A 24664-nucleotide genomic window follows, 5' to 3' on the forward strand; every position below is an offset into this window, starting at 1 on the left:
AATGGAAACTCAAGGCAGCCTGAGGTTCTCAGGCCCCACAACTTGTACCTGTCTTTACAATTCCCTGGAGATCCTTCAGGTTTCTTCTCTGAAAGTCTATAACAGAGAACTAGTAATTGTTTTTAAATGCTTTCCTACCGTTGTAAAGTGCTCTGACAGCCATTAATAAGGTATGAAATCCAATGACATAACAGCACCTTTTTGTTGTTGTTGTTGTTGTTTGCATTTCTCTGAAACCAAAAAAATTTCTATAGTTTTGTTTTTTTCTTGAGAGAAGTCTCACTCTGTCACCCAGGCTGAAGTACAGTGGCACGATCTCGGCTCACTGCAACCTCTGCCTCCCAGGTTCAAGCGATTCTCCTGCCTCAGCCTCCCGAGTAGATGGGACTACAGGCACCTGCCACTACCCCTGGCTAATTTTTGTATTTTTAGTAGAGACAGGGTTTCACCATATTGGCCAGGTTGGTCTTGAACTCCTGACCTTGTGATCCATCCGCCTCAGCCTCCCAAAGTGTTGGGATTACAGGCATGAGCCACTGCGCCTGGCTAGTCTTGTTTTGTTTTGTTTTAATGAAGAAGAAAAGACAGGGTAAAGTACAGAAATTTTGAGAAAACTCTTCATTGAAACTTCAGTATTAGAGAAACAAGCAACTTCAATAACAAATATGCAGGAAGCCCCTGACCACAGGGACAGGGGCTTAGGAGACACTTTTCCTAAGGACAGCCTTCGGAGACATTCTACAGCTGAGGGTGAGATTTGAGAGACCTCTTGTTCTATAGAAGAATTTGATTGGGAGAGAAGGATGCACTAATTTAGCCTTATTTGGAAAACTTCAGGAATTTAGGCCCTATACCCTTCTTTACTTCTTCTATAAATGGGCCTTTCTAAATTCGAAGAACATCACGAAAAACATTTAAGCGTTTAATAATTACAGCAACTAATACATTCAATTTCAGTAAAATATTGATCTGATATAACTGTATTTCTGTGAGTGTTATACATATTTTATGGAATATTAGAACCCCTGGTGTAACCGGTGTTTATAGTACTTTTATGGCTTTTGAAACTAAAACCTTTTTTACATTTAAAGTTATCTTGGCTCATAACTACAGTTCTTTTCATTTCTGCAATTTTAGGGGTTATGTTTATGATTTTTAAAAAAAACCAGATTCTTGGCTGAGAATGGACTAACTAAATACATTTGTATTACTATGGAAAATGAAATTTATTTTGAAATAACACTTTATACTACTTCTAGCAACGTTTAAAAATAGAGAGACCTGACTGTATACAATTCAAGGTAAAATAAACATTTTGACCTTTCCTTCCAAATAACTTGCATTTCCAATTATTTTTTTCTTCTTGGCTAACAAGGTAATAATGATTAATAAATGCAGATTTTGTTCAAATATATATTTTTTTCATGTGTCACAAAACAACTAGTGGAAGGGAAAAATTCAGGTAGTCATTGTTATTTAGTTTAAAATACAAACATATTTTGATGGAAGTGACTATTTTTGTAAAAAAATTAACTGCATTGACTTCTTATCTTGCCAACCTGACATGTGTGTTCAAGAGGAGAATAAAAAGCAAAAACCTGTCTTCTGTTACTAATGATTATTTTTTTTGGCTGGTATGTTCATCTCTGATCTCTCTCTTATATCAGTCATAGTTAAAATAAATGCAGCATCCTCCAAATCTACCCATTACTGTCAGTAGAGGCAACCGTGTTGATCTGCGTGAAAACTCGAGGAGACATTAATTGTATTGATAAATATCACAGGCTTGTTGCAAAAATGCCTTGGAAATGAGAACCTGCTCTACTGCCTTTTACCATTAGTGGCTTATTCAAGAGTCAGAAATCAGTGTTTCTCATGACTGCAAATTCTGGATACAATTCTGATCTCTGGCTAGTTTCCCATGGCTTTAGAGGGTGAAACTAAAGTAGTACCACTAAAGAATGAGATAATGCTGATAGGATTTTTAAGAATAATATAAATAGCTTGTCTTCCAGAAATACACAGCATTTAAAAGTTTCTTAGTGTCTCTTTGAATCCATTTGTTAAATAAAATGAGTTTGGTAGACAAACTAATAAGAAAATTATTTAGAAGTTAACACATCACAAAATTTATCTGCATTTTTCTGAAATATTCACACACACACACACACACACACATACACACACACGAACCTTTCTTGAAAGGTTGCTCTTGGAAAATTCTAAAAATCAGCTCCTTCCTTTGCTACTTTTCTGATTTTTTGAATTTCTATCCAGGCTCTAATTTTGTTCAAAACCAATAGAAGGAATTGCAAGTCTAGCATTACATTCTGCAGAGCAAAAAGGAAAATGCTTCTCTGAATTGGCTACTTTTTAAACTTGATGATTGTGTTGGAAATGTGCTTTTAAATTGCACCCAGATCTTTAGAAATTCAGCATTAAGTAACTATCAAACAACAAAATACTTCATAAGCAATGGTGTAGTATACTGATACTTTGCCTTGGAAAACTATAAAGCTTAAAATAGACTAGCAGGATAACAAATACCACCAATTCCTCACATTTGAAGCCCTCTTACATTTATTCTATCACTTTGTTCTTCACAGTCATCCTGGGAAGTAGGCAGGATGTGAAAAGGTAAGAAGGTATATGGAGACAGGAAGGGGAAGACTCATCTCTCCCACTCCTGGAAGAATGAAAAGCTAGGGCTTACCCTTGAGTTTTCTAAAGTCAAGTCCAATGATCTCTCTAATTCACATTATTAGGCTTCTTATGTTTGACCAATGTACATAAAATACAGTCTTTAACAAGAAACACAAGATGTTTACATTTAAACTGTAACTGAGGGCCATGATGAGTTCTGGACAGACCTCCTTTGATTTACCTCAAAATCTCTAGCACAGCCGGTGGAATTTAAGACACAGTATTTAGATTCTTAGTACCTTCCAAAGGAATGAAGACACGTATTTGCAAATTGCTTTCTAAAAGTGCTGTTTTCACTGTATGAGATGAAAAACCCAGTCACTTTGGCTAAATGCATAGCAGAATGGCATCAGTATTGTGGGTCTGACAAAGTGATAGTTTTACAGATGGCTATGTGAGGATGAACAAAAATAAAACATATGAGAACCACTGCAGTCCTGCTAATTTCTAGGACATCTGCATAGATATATAGACACAGTTCAATATCTTACGTCAAATCAGAGCAATACATACACCAAGGAATTTCAGGTTCATTGCTTATTTACCTCCAAAGGTGTACATTATGCAGTATGACTAAGAATAAGTAAGAATACTATGGGATTTATTTAGTTCAATGCAAGAAAACATTTTACCTGTTGGAATCAATATCATATTTCAGCATAAGTTTCATAAAGAAAACCTTGTTTAGCTTGAAAGACAAATTTGTTGGCAGTACAAACTTACTTATTTTGACCTTTAACTCCACATTTTTCTGTTTTACTGCATATGTTTCTGAAGGGGATTTGAAAGTCATTTTTTTAAAAAAAAAATCCAGAAATTGGTGAACTTTCAAAAGATCTGAACTCAATTTCATTGAATTCATTAATCTCATGATCCTGTCAGGTATTCTTTGTTTTGAAATCAGTAAAACAAAAGGATAATACAAATCATGATATTATTTGGAGATCTAATGGTAATCTTCAAGAGTCTCTGGGATTTTAGTTTTGTTTTTTTCCACAGGAATTATTTTAGGATCTTCTTTAAGTCAGAGATGAGCTACCTTCATTATGATATACTCTTTAAAAAAAAAAATAAAGGGAAATTTGTGTGCCAATCTGAAGCGTATAAACAGGAACACTTGTATAACACTCAGTTAAGATGTAGAGCATTTCCATTACCCCCAGAAAGTTGCCTTAACCTCGTCCAAGGAATCCTAACCCATATAGGTACCTACTGTTCTGATTTCTATCACCATATATTAATTTTGCCAATTTTTGAACTTCACATAAATTTATTTATAGTATGTACTCTTTTGAGATTTATTGTCATTTGTATCATTAGTCTATTTTTTATTGTTGCATGATGTTCCATTGTATGACTATACCATGTTTTATTTTTTATCCATTTCTATTTTTGATGAATATTTGGACTGTTTCTAGCATTGAGATTTTGTAAATAGTATTGTGATGACTGCTCCTATATAAGACATTTAGTGGGCATAAACACTAATTTATCTCGGGGTAAAAGTGTTGGGTACTAAGGGATATTAAGTATCCCTTCATATTAACTTCAGTAGATGATATCCAGTAGTTTTCCAGAGTGTTTGTAATAATTTATCCTCCCACCTGTGATGTATGCATGATACCTCCAGTTGTTCCTCATTTTTGGCAACACTTTATATTGTCAATTATTTTAATTTTAGTCATTCTCATGGGGCTATATGATATTTCATTATGGTTTAATTTACAATTCTTTGATAAGTAAAGACAACGAGCATACTTGTATGTATGTATTACCTACTTGTAGATTTGCTTTTATAAAGTATCTGTTCAAATTGGCCTGATTTTCTTTTTACTATTGATTTGTTGGAGTTCTATACAAAAGTGGACACAAGTTCTTGGACAGACATTTGTAGTACAAATATTTTCTCTCTGTCTATGGTTTGCATTTTCTTAATAGTGCCTTTGGAAAAACAGAATTTTGAATTTTGCTTTCTTCCACTTCATTTTTTTTTCTTGTATGAGTAATATTTTATGTGTCTTCTCTAAGAAATATTTACCCCCAAGATTAGAGAGATCTTCTCTTGTGTTTTCCTCTAAGAGCTTTATAGTTTTAGGTTTTGTGTTAAACTCCTTAATTTTCAATTAGTTTTTATGTAAGGTGTACGTAGGGGACCAGTTTCCTTTTCTTCCAATATATTCAATAATTGCTGTTCCATTTCCTTTTGTGGAAAGATTTTCCTTTCCCCATGTAGTTGTTTTGTTGCCTTTGTAGAAGATCAAATGACTTTACATATGTGAGCCTGTTTCTGAAATCACTCCTCTATTTTAATGATCTATTTGCCTATCCCTATGCTTTATGCCAATAACAGTGCCGTGATCACTGTAGCTTTATACTAACTCATGTAAGGAGGAAGTGTAAGTCCTCGAACTTCTTTAATCTTTTTCAAAATTGTTTTGGCTGCCTTAGACTCTTATATTTCTACACAGATTTTAGAATCAGCCTTTCAACTTCTACAAATAAGCCTGTTAACATTTTTGATAAAGATTATGCTAAATTTATTAAAATTTTGGAAGAACTGACATCTTAGAAATATTGAGTCTTTCAGTCATTAACATAATATATCTCTCCATTTATATAGGTCTTAAAACTTCTCTCAACAATATTTTGTAGTTTGCAGTGTGGAGGTTTCATATACATTTAATTAAAGATATCCCCGAATATTTTATGATTTTATGCTGTTACAAAGTATACTGTTTTCAAATTTTATTTTCAAAATGTTTGCAGCTTGTATACAGAAACACAATTGGTTTTACAACTAATAAACTCATTTATTAATTCTAGTAGCCTTTTGTAGATCTCTTGAGGTTTTTTATGTAGATGATCATGTTTCTGCAACTAACAGTTTTAGGGGAGCTTCCAAAATGGCTGAATAGGAACAGCTCCAGTCTGCAGCTCCCAGTGTGAGTGACACAGAAGATGGGTGATTTCTGCATTTCCAACTGAGTTTTGAAGAGAGTAGTGCTTCTCCCAGCACGGAGTCTGAGATCTGAGAACAGACAGACAGTCTCCTCAAGTGGGTCCCTGAACCCCGAGTAGCCTAACTGGGAGAGACCTCCCAGTAGGGACCGACTGACACAGCATACAGCCAGGTGCCCTTCTGAGATGAAGCTTCCAGAGGAAGCATCAGACAGCACATTTGCCATTCTGCAATATTTGCTGTTCTGCAGCCTCCACTGGTGATATCCAGGCAAACAGGGTCTGGAGTAGACCTCTAGCAAACTACAACAGACCTGCAGCTAACAGTCCTGACTGTTAGAAGGAAAACTAACAAACAGAAAGGACATCCACACCAAAACCCCATTTGTATGTCACCATCATCAAAGACCAAAGGTAGATAAAATGACAAAGATGGGGAGAAACCAGAGCAGAAAAGCTGAAAATTCTAAAGATCAGAGTGTCTCTTCTCCTGCAAAGGAATGCAGCTCCTTGCCAGCAACAGAACAAAGCTGGATGGAGAATGACTTTGACAAGTTGAGAGAAGAAGACTTCAGACGATCAGTAATAACAAACTTCTCTGAGCTAAAGGAGGTTGTTCAAATACATTGCAAAGAAGCTAAAAACCTTGAAAAAAGATTAGACAAATGGCTAACTAGAATAAACAGTGTAGAGAAGTCCTTAAATGACTGGATAGAGCTGAAAACCATGGCAGGAGAACTACGTGACACATGCACAAGCTTCAGTAGCCGGTTTGATCAAGTGGAAGAAAGGGTATCCATGATTGAAGATCAAATGAATGAAATGAAGTGAGAAGAGAAGTTTAAAGAAAAAAGAGTAAAAAGAAATGAACAAAGGCTCCAAGAATTATGGGACTATGTGAAAAGACCAAATCTACTTCTGCTTGGTGTACCTGAAAGTGATGGGGAGAATGGAACCAAGTTGAAAAACACTCTTCAAGTTATTATCCAGAAGAACTTCTGCAACCTAGTGAGGCAGGCCAACATTCAAATTTAGGAAACACAGAGAACACAACAAAGATACTCCTCAAGAAGAGCAACTCTAAAACACATAATTATCAGATTCACCAAAGTCGAAATGAAGGAAAAAATGTTAAGGGCAGCCAGAGAGAAAGTTGGGTTACCCACAAAGGGAAGCCCATCAGACTAACAGTGGATCTCTCAGCAGAAACTACAAGCCAGAAGAGAGTGGGGGTCAATGTTCAACATTCTTAAAGAAAAGAATTTTCAACCCAGAATTTCACATCCAGTCAAACTAAGCTTCATAAGTGAAGGAGAAATAAAATCCTTTACAGACAAGCAAACGCTGAGAGATTTTGTCACCACCAGGCCTGCCTTAAAAGAACTCCTGAAGGAAGCACTAAACATGGAAAGGAACAACCAGTACCAGCCACTACAAAAACATGCCACATTATAAAGACCATCAATGCTAGGAAGAAACTGCATCAACTAACGAGCAAAATAACCAGCTAACATCATAATGACAGGATCAAATTCACACATAACAATATTAACCTTAAATGTAAATGGGCTAAATGCTCCAACTAAAAGACACAGACTGGCATATTAGATAAAGAGTCAAGACCCATGAGTGTGCTGTATTCAGGAGACCCATCTCATGTGCAGAGACACACAAACCCACAGCCAATATCATACTGAATGGGCAAAAACTGGAAGCATTCCCTTTGAAAACTGGCACAAGACAGGGATGCCTTCTCTCACCACTCCTATTCAACATAGGGTTGGAAGTTCTGTCCAGGGCATTCAGGCAAGAGAAAGAAATAAAGGGTATTCAATTAGGAAAGGGAAAGTCAAATTGTCTCTGTTTGCAGATGGCATGATTGTACATTTAGAAAACCCCATCGTGTCATCCCAAAAGCTCCTTAAGCTGATAAGCAACTTCAGCAACGTCTCAGGATACAAAATAAATGTGCAAAAATCACAAGCATTCCTATACACCAATAACAGACAAACAGAGAGCCAAATCATGAGTGAACTCCCATTCACAATTGCTTTAAAGAGAATAAAATACCTAGGAATCCAACTTACAAGGGATGTGAAGGACCTCTTCAAGGAGAACTACAAACCACTGCTCAATGAAATAAAAGAGGACACAAACAAATGGAAGAACATTCCATGCTCATGGACAGGAAGAATCAATATGAAAATGGCCATACTGCCCAAGGTTATTTATAGATTCAGTGCCATCCCCATCAAGCTACCAATGACTTTCTTCACAGAATTGGAAAAAACCACTTTAAAGTTCATATGGAATCAAAAAAGAACCCATATTACCAAGACAATCCTAAGCCAAAAGAACAAAGCTGGAGGCATCACACTACCCAACTTCAAACTATACTACAAGGCTACAGTAACCAAAATGCATGGTACTGGTACCAAAACAGAGATATAAACTAACGGAACAGAATAGAGCCCTCAGAAATAATACCATACATCTACAACCATCTGATCTTTGACAAACCTGACAAAAACAAGAAATGGGGAAAGGATTCCCTGTTTAATAAATGGTTCTGGGAAAACTGGCTAGCCATATGCAGAAAGCTGAAACTGCATCCCTTCCTTACACCGTATACAAAAATTAATTCAAGATGGATTAAAGACTTAAATGTTAGACCTAAAACCATAAAAACCCTAGAAGAAGACCTAGGCAATACCATTCAGGCCATAGGCATGGGCAAAGCCTTCATGACTAAAACACCAAAAGCAATGGCAACAAAAGCCAAAATTGACAAATGGGATCTAATTAAACTAAACAGCTTCTGCACAGCAAAAGAAACTACCATCAGAGTGAACAGGCAACCTATAGAATGGGAGAAAATTTTTACAATCTACTGATCTGACAAAGGGCTAAAATCCACAATCTACAAATAACTTAAACAAATTTACAAGAAAAAATCAAACAACCTCACCAAAAAGTTGGCAAAGAATATGAACAGACACTTCTCAAAAGAACACATTTATGTAGCCAACAGACACATGAAGAAATGCTCATCATCACTGGCCATCAGAGAAATGCAAATCAGAACCATAATGAGATACCATCTCACACCAGTTAGAACGGCGATCATTAAAAAGTCAGGAAACAACAGGTACTGGAGAGGATGTGGAGAAATAGGAATACTTTTATGCTGCTGATGGGCTGTAAACTAGTTCAACCATTGTGGAAGACAGTGTGGCGATTCCTCAAAGATCTAGAAATACCATTTGACCCAGTCATCCCATTACTGGGCATATACCCAAAGGATCATAAATCATGCTGCCATAAAGACACATGCACACGTATTTTTATTGTGGTACTATTCACAACAGCAAAGACTTAGAAATGTCCATCAATGATAGAGTGGATTAAGAAAATGTGGAACATATACACCATGGAATACTCTGCAGCCATAAAAAAGGATGAGTTCATGTCCTTTGTAGGGACATGGATGAAGCAGGAAACCATCATTCTCAGCAAACTATCACAAGGACAGAAAACCAAACACCTCATGTTCTCACTCATAGGTGGGAATTGAACAATGAGAACACTTGGACACAGGAAGGGGAACATCACACACTGGAGCCTGTTGTGGGGTCGGGGGAGGGAGGAAGGACAGAATTAGGAGATATACCTTACGTAAATAACGAGTTAATGCATGCAGCACAGCAACATGGCACTTGTATACATATGTAACAAACCCACATGTTGTGCACATGTACCCTAGAACTTAAAGTATAACAAAAAAATAAAAAAGACAAAAAAAGTATTATTTATAGTAAGCTGTAGAGTAAAATCATAATTAAAAATATCCCTTATACTGAAGTATAGTTCAGCAAAAGCAGTATATGTTGAAGATGAAATGCTAGCTAATATCAGAAGTGATAGAAGAATAAAAATAGATCGATTTATTGAATTTCCTCTTTTTCTCTTATTAATTCCCTAAGTTGTAGTTCATAAATAATTACAGTAATTTATTTTAAAATGTACTAATAGATAAAATATTTTTATTTTATTAGAATGTATTAGAATTTTTAAAAAAGTTTTATTTATTTTTATTCAAACTATACTTTGTTTTTCATTACCTTCCTGCATTGGCTAGAACTTCAAATGCAATGTTGAATAGAAGAGGTAAGAGTACCTATAATGATCTTAGAATAAATGTGTTCAATATTTCATCATGAAATATCACATTAGCTATAAAACTTTTATGAGGTTGAGAAAAGTCTTCTGCTTCAAGTTTACTAACAGTTTTTATAATTAATGTCTGTTGAATATTGTCAAATGCATTTTGCACATCTATAGGGTTGATAATATATTTTTTCCTTTATTTCCTTTAATATGGTGTATTACCTTAATTTTTAAATATTAAACTGACTCATTATGATATGATATGCACTTTCTTCATAAATTGCTGGATTCGATTTGCTAAAAACTTTAAAAATTAAAAAAAATTTCCCCTTTAGTTTTATGACAGATGTGGATGTGTAATTTTCTTTACTTGAAAAGTCTTTGTCAGGTATTGTCAAGAATTATGCTGTCAAATTTTCCTCTTCCTCTATGTCATAAAAGAATTTGTATAAAACTGGCATTATTTCTTCCTGAAATGTTTGAGAGAATTCTCCATCTCTCAATTGAATTGAATATTGAGAATTGAAATCAGAAATAGAATTAAAGTCATCTAAGCCTGGAGTTTTCTTCATAAGAAGAATTAAAGTACAAATTCAACTTTTGAAAACAGATATATGAATATTCAGACTACATGATTTTTTCTTGTGTCTGTTTTGGTAATTTATATCTGTTAAAAATTTTGACAATTTCATCTAAGTTTTCAATTGGCATAAATTGTGCATAATATTCCTCATCCTTTTGATGAATATAGGCTCTATAATGATATTCTCTCTTTCATTTATAGTTTTTTCTCTTTTTGATCCTGCAAGTAATTTCATTACTTTTTCAGAGAGCCAACTGTTATCTTTATTAACTTTTGTTATTGTTTGTCTTTGTTCTGTTTTACTGTTTTTTACTTTTATATTCATTATGTCCTTCCATCAACTTATTTCGATTCAGTTTTCTTAACTTCTAGCTTCTTAAGGTGAAACAGATATAAGTTACTTTATTACACGTTTGTTTTTTTCTAATATAAGTATGTAAAGCTATAAAATTTCCCCTAAGCACTGCTTCAGTTGCATCCAACAATTTTCAAATACTATGTTTTCAAAATCATTCAACTTAAGATATTTTTAAAAGTGTTCATAACCTAAAAAACCTTTGTATCTCTTTATGTTTCTGTTTTTGCATCTCTAATATCACAGGGCTATTCGGAAAGATCTCTAAGGTCTCTATACAATTATCATTTTCTGGTTGATTGGTTGAGTATATTGTTATAATTTTTAATTGACCATAATAAGCAGTTAACCTTTAGAATTTGGTAGGTTTTTACACTTAGTGTATTTTGTTTAGCACAAAGTAAATTATTAAAACATTTTTCCAATACTATTTTTATGATCAAAATATTTGAATTTAGAAGATGCTACTCAGTAACTTTCTCTAGGAATATGAATTGCAATGTAAAAATAAAACCACACATTATATCCATCAACAATGGGAGACAGAAACCTGAGTCATCCAAACATAGTAATCTATTTGGTGTTTATATCTTCAGAACAGGTATAAAATCAATGAACAAACATTCACAACAAAGAACAATACTGAGAAATGAAATAATCTGAAAATACAGAAATGAAAGAACTTCTCTAAATGGGACTGTGATAAAATAAAACAAAAAAAAATGTATCTGATATTCATTCCCAGTTCCTGGCACGGAGCTTCAAAAACCTGTGGAATTTCCTGAGTGATAGGAGAGTCTATGCTAATGAGGCAACTCTTGGCCTATCCCCTAGATAGTTTCAGGATAGGGCCTGGTCACCAGAAACCAACCACATGATTAGAAATTTGGAACTTTAAGCTAGTCAGGGGATATCTGGGAAGGAAGCGAGGCTGGAGATTGAGTTCAATCACATGTCCAGTGGTTTAATCAACCATGCATATGTAATAAAACTCTGATAAATACTCTGGACAGGAAAGCTCAGTAGCACCTCCTGGTTGGTGAAAACATTGACAAGGCAGGATGGTGGCACTGGCTAACTCCATTGGAGATAGCACGGAAGCTCTGCATCCAAGACCCTCCCAGACCTTTTCTTATGGGCCTTTTCATTTGGCTCTTCCTGGATTGTATTCTTTATAATAAAATTGTAATTGTAAGGATAGCACTTTCGAAGTTTTGTGAGTCATTCTAGCAAGTGATTGAATCTAGGGAGGGTTGTGGGAACCACTGAACTTGTAACTGGCTGGTCAGAAGTGCCGGTGTCCCACGGCCCCACTTACAGCTGGCATCTTAAGTGGAGCCAATCTTGTGGAAGACTGAGCCCTTAATTTGTGCAATTTGATGCTAACTCTTAGTGGTTAGCATCACATTTGTATTGTAGTACTCCAGCTTGGATTGTGGGGGTTGCAAAACAGGCACGTGTATAAAGAAAAGATGTGTACTTATGGCAGAGAACACCAGTTACAGTCCTTATCCAGTCTTGTTTCTGACGTAACATTAGATTTTTGTTGCTGTTATTGTTGCCTATTTCAGTTAGGCATGTGTCCACCCAGCTAAAGCAATATTTCTCGGCCTCCATTAAAATTCTGGCCAACAAGATTTATGCAGAACTGTTATACATCCTCATCTACTCTTTTTATTATGAAAGCTATTTGCTGTCTCTGCTGTGGTACTTACGTCTTAACAGCAGATAACAATTCTTAGCTGTTTCTGTTTTTCTTTCCTGAGAGTAGCATCTGAGATCCAAAATTTGAATCTCTTTAAAACATGTCTCGCACTACATAGACTTAATACATTTTTTCTGAAAGATTAATAAATTTTGTTGAAACCCCCAAGAATGTGTGGTGGCCAATTGATAATAGTAAGTCACAAGCCCTGGATTACATACAGAAAAGGTGTACACTAATATGCACAGTCACTATTTCCAAAAACATTTGCACAGAATGTGAAAGAGGCACCTGCAGGAAAAACTCCTCCATTAGGGCCATGGTCCACCGATAGTGCAGCTTCCAGGATTTGGCTGGGTGGCTGATGTCTGCTGCATGGAGAATCAGGGACATGGTTTTGGCTCTGTCGATCCTGTCAAACCAAGGACATGTTTATATTATTCAAAACAAAGGAACCAATTACAGTCTTTCCTGAGGCCAAGCCCCTAGAATTTTAACATGACAAACAAACTAACAAACAAAACCTACCCTTCAGGCTGCTGTAAATTGCTTCTTATATTTTTAATTTGCTGGAAGTGACCTGACATGTCTGTAGATAAAACCATTTCAATCACTAGGTTCCGAAGGTCCCTGTAGAGTCACCAAAAGGAAAGGTTCATTCAGTCCTTCATTGGAACATTTCTATAAATAATCACTCACCATGTTTTATTGTTCTTAATGGATATGAACACAAAAGATGCTACCTTTTAAATGTGCAAGTCCACACACAAGTTTGACATTATTTTACCTTTTAACTGTCATGGATCTAAGAAGTTGCCAGCAGCGTGAATGGCAATGATGTTCACACCTCCCTGAAGAGCTAGTGCTTTCCCTTCTCACTCCCACAACTCTTCTGCAGTCATAATTCCTAAATATTATTATTTTTAATCTGAAAGGAACTTTAGCCATTTTAAAGAAAAACTATTCCAAATACAATATTATATAGTATTTCAATGCTTTGGGGGGAAAAAAGTAGTCCAGTAGAGCCTGAGACTATTCTAAATCCATATGGTCAACCAAACTAAAAGGTTTGATGTCTCAGAAAAGAGACAGGGATAAAAAGGGCATGAGTTTTCAAGACCCTCTCTGATCCTTCTTCATTTTGCATTTTTAAACAAAACTACTACTATTAATAAAACCAGCGCTATTCATTCAATATTTATTCAGCAAGGCACTGAACTGTAAGGATTAAGTGTCTTCACATAATACATATGGATATTAGAATACTTCAGAAACTAGTTGCTTTGTATGTACATAAAGACATTTAATCCTCCTAACAATCCCTGAGGGAGCATTAATATTTCCCAGCAGAGGAGACTGAATCACCCAGTCACACAGCTAATGCGTGGCTCAGATAAGATTCAACCCAAAAGTTCCCACTTCCAAAGCAGACACGTGGACCACTCCACTGTGCCGAGCTCCCATCATAAGAACCCCAGAGAAACCAAGATGCTAAAGTGAGTAGTGATTGTCTAAGCTTTTGGGATCTGACCCTACATAACATAGACAGAGCCATTGGTATTACTATTTTAACCAAGACACTGTAAATATAATAACCATGTCACAAAGCCTCACACTTAGTAGAAAATAAGGCACCCCAGCAAAGGCTTGCATGTTCCACAATTCCCTGCTTGCTCTATACAGATAAGTTAAATAAAATCACTTGTACTAGAAAATATATTTCATTTTCATTGTGTGGTGTGGCCAGTAGGATAAGCTGAACCAAAAATGTGAAGGAAACTTGAATTATGATCTTGCACAAAGATATTTTACTTAAAGATGATATAATCTATTCGATGATTTGTTTTTTAAAAAACTACATATTGATAGTTCTTGCTGAAAATCATGAGCACTCAACATTTCTATTGAATTTTTAGATGGAAGCCATGAGAATCAATACTCTGCTTACTGTTTATGATATTGGATAGCTTGCTTACTTTTATTCAAGTAGTAAGGGAAAGGAAGCTATTAATAAAATTATTCTCAATTACATTTTTTTCTCTGAAAATATGACAAGACCCATATTTGAAAAGCAACTGAATAAAAACATTTATGTTAGCTAAGGAAAATGAGACTAGAGTTTAAGGAAATAAATAGAATCTAATAAATGTATTGTGCTTTGCATATAAATGATCAGTAAATGCCAGATGTTATCAATAATCAACTAATTATATGTCACTAAATTAGGCAAAATAAGAAAACGTTACTTAATTTATAAAATTTTCTTGTTAAAACTTTTAAATTAATGCATTTATTTTTACTAAAAGTACTTTAAGAAATAAACAGATATGTAAACAGAAAACATGAGTCTTTAAGAAGATATCCATATTTTGATTCTTAGTAAAATGTTATTAAAGGTATAGTATCAAATATGTATTTTATAGATTTTTAGAAAGTGTTGAATCTATTAAATTCTAAAATGTATATAATATGTACACTATTTGTTAAAACAATTCTTTAAAAACATTCAATTAAAATGACTCTGAAGTTACCAAACAGAAACTTAGACAATTACAGCAGTAAACTATTAGAATAAAATAGTTAGAATGGTAAATAACAAAACATAATGGGAAATAAAATTGCACTGAAATAGCAACAAAGTCAACTTTGAGGAAAAAAGATTTATTTCTTCGAATAACAACAAAAATTAATATTATAAAAATTATCTATGGGAATGGTAATCACTGATTAAGAAAATAAACTAATACCCTAGATGTAAATAATCTCTTAGGCTTTAGGAAATATCTCATAACTTGTCTGCTTGTTCCTACCTTTGACCATCTAATCGCTACATAGCCCAACAGTGGTCTCTTTAAAATTCTTTCACAGTTAGATCCTGGCATTTCTAGACTGTAAATCCTCTTGGGCTACTATTTCCTACAGAATACAGTTAACCCTTGAACAGCATAAGTTTGAACTGTGTGGGACCACTTATATACATATTTTTTTCCCCCTCCGTCACACCTGAGAAGCAAAACCAGTCCCTTCTCTTCCATTCTCCTCTTCAGCCCACTCAACATAAAGACAGAGGATGAAGGCCTTTTTGATGACCCACTTCCACTTAATAAATAGCAAATATATTTTCTCCTCTTTATGATTTTCTTAATAACATTTTCTTCTCTCTAGTTATTTTATTTTAATAATATTGTATGTAATACACATAACATACAAATTATGTATTTATCAACTTTTATATTATTGGTAAGGCTTCCTATCCAGAGTGAGCTATTAGTAGTTAAGTTTTTAAAATGTCAAAAGGTATACATGGGTTTTTAGCTGAATGGGGGTACCCCTAACCCCTGTGTTGTTCAAGTGTCAACTGTAAAATGAAAGGACTGAACTGTGTCTCCAAGAGAAAGTTCCACCTTCCCTCTATCTGACAGCATTTTCTAGAGTTGCAAAAATGAGCCCATATTTCTAGAAATGGCCTTGAAGAACCAGGAAACTTTGAAAATTTGAAAAAGTACTCACAGGAGATTTAGGCTTATTTTAAACTCTGATTTTTATCTTTTACGTTTTTTAATATTTTTATTGTCACTTTCCTTTTTGATATTTCTTTTTACCTTGATTTAAAAAACAAAAATGAAAGCAAAAGGCTTTGATATTTACATTCAAGTGGAAACCTTTTCTAGTCAATTAAATGACTTTTAGTACGATTTTTGTTAAAGATAAATATAGGTCTTTTCCTTTTCTTATTATAAGTGAGTCCCATAGAATATTAGCGACATAGGCGAAGAAGATTCTATGATTACTGAAGTTCATATTCAATTGATTGTCCTTTACTTTTATTTGTGAAGTCCAGCAACCCTATTGTCAATTGAAGGAGATGATAATGACCAAAGGATCAAGAAAAAGAGAAGAAAGGTTATACAGAGGGATAGGGGTACATCTCATATTTCCCTACATAGCAATAAGTATCAACATACCATGTAATTTTTTTAAGCAAACAGATGCTTTGGAGAAACATGTAAGATTTCCTCTGCACTTGGGTCATTTTAGTATATTGGAATTTTTTCCCACATGTTTAATTTTTTGTTTTTAAAAAACCCTTAACTCCACATCTTTTAAAAAATAATATATGAAAGAATGAATATAATGTCAAAATGTTGAATTTATGTAACACCCCTATAAAGATACCCCATATTGATAAACATTGAGCAGAGCTCCATTCCAGAGAGTGTATAATTATGTATGTAAAAGTATTTATTGTGTTGTGTGTGGTCTTATTCAGACATACAGATGTTGAGTTGACCTGGAAATACTTCAGCTCCCTTTAACAGAGTCTGGCTCTGAACAAAGTCCCTAAGTACTAATCCTTCTCAGAGTCATCCAGTCAACAGTAATTACATTTGTAATATGGGGAATGCATCAACTTTCATCTTTTTTCTTGACTTTAAATCACATAATTTATTCCTTTCCTGAAATTAAATTTCCCCTAGGTTTTCTCTGAAACTCACCTCCAGTCATCTTTGGATAAATTTACCAAGATATTCATTTCTTCTTCTTGCATAAGTCGATAAGCTGCACTCACATGGTGATTCTCAAGGACAGAGCGATCATTATACAAAATGGCAACATCTGACCTAAGAATTAAAAACAAAATGCCCAACAGAGGATTTCTTTAGACATCATGAATGTCTAATAAGACTTACTCAAGTATCAGGTCATCTGACCAGTAAACATCCTATAATTGAACAGTGAGAATTATGGAAGGATTTAGTTTCTTTTATTTTTTACTGTATAATATTTTAAAATTTTATATAAACTTTATTTATTAGAGAAGTTTTAGGCTCACAGCAAAATTGAAGATGGTACAAAATTTCCCATATACTTTCTTCTTCCACACATGCATAACCTCCCCCATTGTCAACATCCCCAACAAGAGTGGCATTTTGGTTACAATTGATGAACCTACACACACATATCATTATCATCCAATGTCCACAGTTTAGATTAGGGTTCATTCATGGTGGTATACATTCTATGAGTTTAGACAAGTGAATAATGACATGTATCTAATATTATAGTACCATACAGAGTAGTTTCTCTGCCCAAAAATCCCTCTGAGTTCCACCTCTTTGTCCCTTTCTCTCCCCTAACCCTGGCAACCACTGATTTTTTTCACTGCCTCCATAGCTTTGCCTTCTTCAAAATGTTATATAGATGGAATCATGTAGTTTGTTGCTGACATGGTTTGGCTCTGTGTCCCTACCCAAAACTTATGTTGAATTGTAATCTCCAGTGTTAGGTGAGGGAGGTGATTGGATCTTGGGGGCAGACTTCCCCCATTCTATTCTTGTGATAGTGAGTGAGTTCTCATGAGATGCGGTTGTTTAAAAGTGTGTAGTGCTTTCTTCTTTGCACTCTCTCCTGCCACCACGTGAAGATGTGCTTACTTCCTCTTCACCCTTCCATGATTGGGTGATTGTAAGTTTCCTGAGGACTCCCAGCCATGGCTCCTGGATGGCCTGTGGAACTGCGGAACCTCTTTTCTTTATATGTTACTGAGTCTCAGGTAGTTCTTTATAGCAGTGTGAGAATGGACTAATACAGAAAATTGGTACTGAGCATGGGGTATTGCTATAAAGATACCTAAAAATGTGGAAGCAACTTTGGAACTGGGTAATGGGCAGAGGTTGGAACAGTTTGGAGGGCTCAGAAAAAGAGGAAGATATGGGAAAGTTTGGAACTTCACAGAGACTTGTTGAATGGTTGTGACCAAAATACTGATAGTGATATAGACAGTGAAGTCTAGGTTGAGGAGGTCTTAGACAGAGATAAGGAGGTCTTAGATAGAGATGACGAACTTATTTGGAACTGGAGTAAAAGTCACTCCTGCTACGTTTAGCAAAAAGACTGATGGCATTGTGCCCCTGCTGTAGAAATCTGTGGAATTTTGAACTTGAGAGAGATAATTTAGGGTATCTGGTGAAAGCAATGTCTAAGCAGCAAAGGTTCAAGATATGGCTTGGCTGTTTCTAAAAGTCTATGCTCATTTGCATGAAGAAAGAAATGACCTGAAACTGGAACTTATATTTAAAAGAGAAGCAGAGCATAAAAGTTTAAAATATTTGCAGCCTCACCATATGGTAGAAAAGAAAAACCCATTTTCTGGGGAGGAATTCAAGGCTGCAAAACTTTGTATATATAAAGAGAAATGTAATTTTAATAGCCCAGACAATGGGAAAAGTGTCTCCAGGGCGTTTCAGAGACTTTCATAGCAGCCCCTCCCATCACAAGCCTGAAGGCCTAGGAGGGAAAAATGGATTCATGGGCCAGGCCTAGGGCCCCCACTGCTCTGTGCCTGCACCCTGGACATTGTGCCTTGCATCCCAGCTGCTCCAGCTCCAGTTGTGGCTGAAAAAGGACAAGGTACAGCTCTGGCCATTGCTTCAGAGGGTGAAAGCCCCAAGCCTTGGTGGCGTCTACATGGTATCGGGCCTGTAGGTTTGCAGACAACAGTAATTGAGGCTTGGGAGCCTTTGCCTAGGCTTCAGAAGATGTATGGAAATGCCTGAATGTCCAGGAAGAAGTCTGCTGCAGGGGCAGAATCCTCATGGAGAACCTCTAGTAGAGCAGTGTGGAGGGGAAATGTGGGCTTGGAGCCCCCATAGAAAGTCCCCACTGGGGCACTGCCTAGTGGAGCTGTGAGAAGAGGGTTACTGTATTAGTCCATTTTCACAATGCTATAAAGATAGCACCTGAGACTGGATAATTTATAAAGGAAAGAGGTTTAATTGACTCACAGTTCTGCATGGTTCAGAGGGCCTCAGGAAACCTACAATCATGATGGAAGGCAAAGGGGAAGCAAGGCACATCTTAAATGGCAGCAGGAGAGAAAGTGCAGGGAGAAAACTGCCACGTTTAAACCATCAGATCTCATGAGAACTCCCTCACTATCATGAAAACAGCATGGGAGAAGCCGTCCCCATGAGCCAGTTACCTCCCAACAGGTCCCTCCCTCAACACATGGAGATTACAATCTGAGATGGGATTTGGTGGACACAGAACCAAACCATATCAGCCACTGTCTTTCAGACCCCAGAATAGTAAATCCACCGAAAGCTTGCACTGTGCACCTGGAAAAGGCAGGGGCACTTGACACCAGTCAGTGAAAGCAGCCATGGGGGCTGTACCCTGCAGAGCCACAGGGGTGAAGTGCTCAAGGCTGTAGGAGCACACCCTTGCATCAGCATACCCTGGATATGAGACATGGAGTCAAAAAGATTATTTGGGGCTTTAAGATTAAATAGCTGCCCTGCTGGGATTCGGATTTGCATGGGGCCTATAGTCCCTTTGTTTGGGCCAATTTCTCCCTTTTGGAATGGGAGCATTACCCAATGCCTGTAACCCCATTGTATCTTGGAAGTAACTAACTTGTTTTTGATTTTACAGGCTTATAGGCAGAAGGGACTCGCCTCACATGAGACCTTGGAGTTGGACTTTTGAGTTAATGCTGGAGTGAGTTAAGATTTTTGGGGACTGTTGGGAAGGCATGATTGGTTTTTTGAAATATAAGAAGGACATGCGATTCAGGAGGGGCCAGAAGTGGAATAATGTACTACTCCATTTTCACACTGCTGATAAAGACATACCCGAGACTGGGCAATTTACAAAAGAAAGAGGTTTATTGGACTTACAGTTCCACATGGCTGGGGTGAGGCCTCCCAATCACAGTGGAAGGTGAAAGGCAAGTCTCGCGTGGTGGCAGCAAGAGACAGAATGAGAACTAAGTGAAACAGGTTTCCCCTATCAAACCATTAGATCTTGTGAGACTTATTAACTAACATGAGAACAGTATGGGGAAAACCGCCCCCAAGATTCGATTATCTCTCACTGGGTCTCTCCCACAACACAGGGGAATTATGGGATTACAATTCAACATGAGATTTGGATGCGAGACACAGAGCCAAACCATATTATGAGCCAAAGGTTGATTACAACTCAACATGAGATTTGGGTGGGGGACACAGAGCCAAGCATATTATTTGATATGGTTTGGATCTGTGTCCCCTGCCCAAATCTCATATTGAATTGTAATCCCCAGTATTGGTAGAGGGATCTGGTAGGAGGTGATTGGCTCATGGGGTGGGTATCCCCCTTGCTGTTCTCATTATAGTGAGTGAGTTCTCATGAGATCTGGTTGCTGAGAAGTGTGCAGCACTTCCCCCTTCACTCCCTCTCCTGCCACCACGTGAAAACATGCTTGCTTCCCGTTCACCCTTCTGCCATGATTGTAAGTTTACTGAGGCCTCCCAGCCTCCCCAGCCATGTCTTCTGCATGGCATATGGGACTGTGAGTCAGTTGAACCTCTTTTCTTTACAAGTTATCCATTCTCTGCTAGCTTTTTATAGCAGTGTGAGAACAAACTAATACAATTGCCTTCTCAAATTGGTTCCTTTCACTTAGTAATATGCATTAATGTTTCTTTCATGCCTTTTCACCGATTGATAGCTACTTTCCTTGCAGCACTAAAGTTTTCTTATCTGCATATACCACAGTTTGTTTATCCAGTCACCTACTGAAGGACATCTTGCTTGCTTCCAAGTTTTGGCAATTATTAATAAAGCTGCTATAATTATCTGTGCCATAAGTTTTTGGGTGAATGTATTTGCAATTTTTTTGAGCAAATACCAAGGAGTGCAATTCATGGATCATATGGTAAGAGTAGTTTCAATTTTGTAATAAATTGGTAAACTGTCTTCAGAAGTGGCTATACCAGTTTTCATGCCTACCAGCAATGAATGAGAGTTCCTGCTGCTCCATTCTCACCAGCTTTTGGTGGTGTTAGTGTTCTGGATTTTGGCCATTCTAATAGACATGTATTGCCTGTTGATCTATTTGGCATCTCACTGTTTCAATTTGGATTTCTCTGATGAATGATATGGAATATATTTTCATATGCCTATTTGCCATTTGTATATCTTCCTAGCTAAAGTGTCTGGTAAAGTTTTTGGCTCATTTTTAAATTAGGTTGTTAGTTTTTCTTATTGTTGAGCTTTAAGCATTCTTTGTATATTTTGCATAACAGTGCATTATCAGATGTTCTTTGCAAATATTTTCTTCCAGTTTGTGGCTTGTCTTTTTAGTCTCTTGATAGTGTGTTTGGTAGAGCATAAATTTTTAATTTTAATGAAATCCAACTTATCAATTTATTCTTTCATATATTGTGCCTTTGATATTATATTTTAAAAGTCGTCACCAAATCTAAGGTCATCTAGATTTTTCTCCTATGTAATCTTCTAGGAATTTTATAGATTTTTGTTTTAAATTTAGGTCTGTGATCCATTTTGAGTTTATTTTGTAAAGGGTATCAGGCCTGTGTCTTAGTGTGTTTTATGCTGACGTGACAGAACACCTGACGCTGGGTAATTTGTTTAAAAAAAAGAAACTTATTTCTCACAATTCTTAACTGGAAAGTCAAAGATCAACATGCCTTCGTCTTAGGAGGGCTTTCTTGCTGTATCACCAAATAGTGTAAAGCATCACATAGTAGAAAGGCAGAGAGTGCAAGAGAGCAAACCCTCTCTGGCAAGTCCCATTTTATAATGGCATTAATTTATTTACAAAGATAGAACACTCATGACCTCAATACCTTCCATTAGGCCCCACCTCCCAACCCTGTCACATTGGGGGTTATGTTTGCAACATATGAATTCTGGGGAACACAATCAAACCATAGCAGTCTGTGTCTAGATTCTTCTTTTCTTTTTGCTTTTGCATGTAGATGTCCATTCGTTTTAGCACCATTTATTGAAAAGATTATATTGATTTTATTCCTTTGTCAAAGATCAGTTGACTATATTTTTTGTAGGTTCATTACTGGGCTTTCTATTCTGTTTTCATTGATCTATTTGTCTGTCCTTTTAGCAATGCTACACTGTCTTGATTACTGTGGTTTTGTAGCAAGTCTTAAAGTTAGGTAATGTCAGTCCTCCAACTTTGTGCTTCTCCTTTAAAACTGTGCTAGCTATTATGAGTCTTTTGCCTCTTCATCCAAACTTTAGAATCACTTTGTCAGAATCACAAAATAACTTGCTGGTATTTTCATTGGGATTGCATTAAATCTATAGATGAAGTTGGGAAGAACTGACATTCTGACAATTTTGAGTCTATCCATGAACATGAAATATCTGTCCCTGTATTATTTTTCATCAAAGTTTTACAGTTTTTCTTATAAAGGTCTTGTATATGTTTTGTTCCATTTATACCTAAATATTTAATTTTGGGTGGTGCTAATGCAAATGGTATTTGTGTTTTCAATTTCAAATTACATTTGCTTATTGCTGGCATATAGGAAAGCCATTGAGTTTTGTGTATTAACCTTGTATTTTGCAACCCTGCTATAATCACTTATTAGTTTCAGGAGTTTTTTGGTCAATTCTTTCAGATTTTCTACATGGACAATCATATTATTTGCAAACAAAAATAATTTTATTTCTCTCTTCCTAAGATGCATGCCTTTTAATTCCTTTTCTAGTTGTATTGCATTAGCTAGGACTTCCAGTATGATACAAAAATTAGTTGTGAAAGAGGACATCTTGTCTTGTTCACAATCTTAGTGGGAAAGCTTCAAGTCTTTCACCATTAAGTATGATGTTAGTTGTAGGTTTTTAATAAATTCCTTTCTTCTAATTAATTATTTACTTTTTAATTGACAATTAAAATTATATATATAATTATCATGTATGAGATGATGTCTTGAAACATGTATATCTATCTATCTATCATCTATCTATCTATCTATCTATCTGTCTATCTATCTATACACATTTATATATACATACACACATAGTGGAATGGCTAACTCAGGCTAATTAACATATGTACTACTTTACAACTTACCATTTTTTGAGGTGAGAACACTTAAATCTACTCTTGGCAATCTTTTAGAATACAAGACATTGTTATCAACTCTAGTTGACACATTGTACAATAGATCTCTTGAATTTATTTCTCCCATCTAACTGAAATTATGTATCCTTTGGCCAACAACTTCCTATCTTTTATCTCCACCCGAGTCCCTCATAACCACAATTCTACTCTAGTATAGATATTCTTTATCAAGTTAAGGAAGGTCCTCTCTATTCCTAGTTAGAGTTTATATCATAAATGTGGGTTGGAGTGTTTTGTAAAATGCTTTTTCTGCATTTATTGACAAGATCACATGATTTTTTTTTTCTGTACCCTGTTGATGTGATAGATTATATTAATTGAATTACGAATGTTGAGCCAGACCTGCATACCTGGGATAAACCCCACTTAGTTTTGGTGCTTAGTTTTCTTTTAATTATCATTATTATAGTTTAAATGTGCTTATGCCTTTTCCTTCTGATTTGTAATCCAGACACCTGCAAAATACTCTAGCTATATCAAAGAGAATAAAATTACCTAACGTCTTATTCAATCAGTGAATGAACAAACCCCTTTGTACCCATTCAAGAGTGTTGATATCATCCCTGTTCCTTTAAACTAAAATTACTTTGGGTAGCAGGAAGGGGATGAAGAAAAGCATTTGATCCATTTATGATTCTAGTTTTTTACTCACTTATAATGTTGTGATTAAATTTTTAATGTTATAGATCCTTTTGTTTTAAAATTAAGATGGAAAAATCATTTTTAAAGAACACTTAAATGTATGCTTCATCACTCATTTAAAAGGAACATTTTATTTTTTAAAATGATGAATACATCAAGGGAAGGCTTTTATTTCTCACCTGTCTGTATTTTAATATAATTTGATTATCAAATAAATTGGTATACTTCAAGTTGCATTGATGAATTTGGTGTTCTAACTCTAAGTCTGAAATATTTCAAGCATTCTCAGATCTGTATAATGGAACCTGGGCTTCTCCTTCCTCTATCTCCTAGGTTGCCAGATCATTATGCAAGTGTGGAATGGAAGCAAAATCACTATGTTCAATCTCTTAAAATGGTGAACTCATTCATATAAGTTGGCAAGTTGAAAGTTGGCAACAAATAGAGCAAAAAAGAAAGTCAAGTTAAAACTTGTAGCAAGTTTGCTACCACTTACCCAACACCAAGGCTTCTCTCACTCTCCTATCTCCTGGTAGATACTTAGACTTAAAACTCCTCACTCAGACTTACTGTTTCAGGCTTTTCAGTGGGTAAAGTCCTAGTTATAACTGGCCC

General features: G+C 35.7%; 1 protein-coding gene across 12 annotated transcripts in view; it reads right to left on the bottom strand.

Annotated features, from left to right (window-relative positions):
* PDE1A (phosphodiesterase 1A) overlaps positions 1–24664 on the bottom strand; it is a 431299-nt gene that overhangs the window by 58309 nt on the left and 348326 nt on the right. For all 12 annotated transcript variants that reach the window (XM_065525726.2, XM_005573638.5, XM_065525725.2 and 9 more), the window contains 3 exons: positions 16968–17093; positions 13000–13101; positions 12763–12883 (listed from right to left, as the gene is read on the bottom strand). In XM_065525726.2, the coding sequence (XP_065381798.1) occupies positions 12763–12883; positions 13000–13101; positions 16968–17093 (349 nt within the window). The remainder of the gene's footprint in view (positions 1–12762; positions 12884–12999; positions 13102–16967; positions 17094–24664) is intronic.

The sequence above is a fragment of the Macaca fascicularis genome, chromosome 12, assembly GCF_037993035.2.
Source record: "Macaca fascicularis isolate 582-1 chromosome 12, T2T-MFA8v1.1".
Classification (NCBI taxonomy): Eukaryota; Metazoa; Chordata; class Mammalia; order Primates; family Cercopithecidae; genus Macaca; species Macaca fascicularis.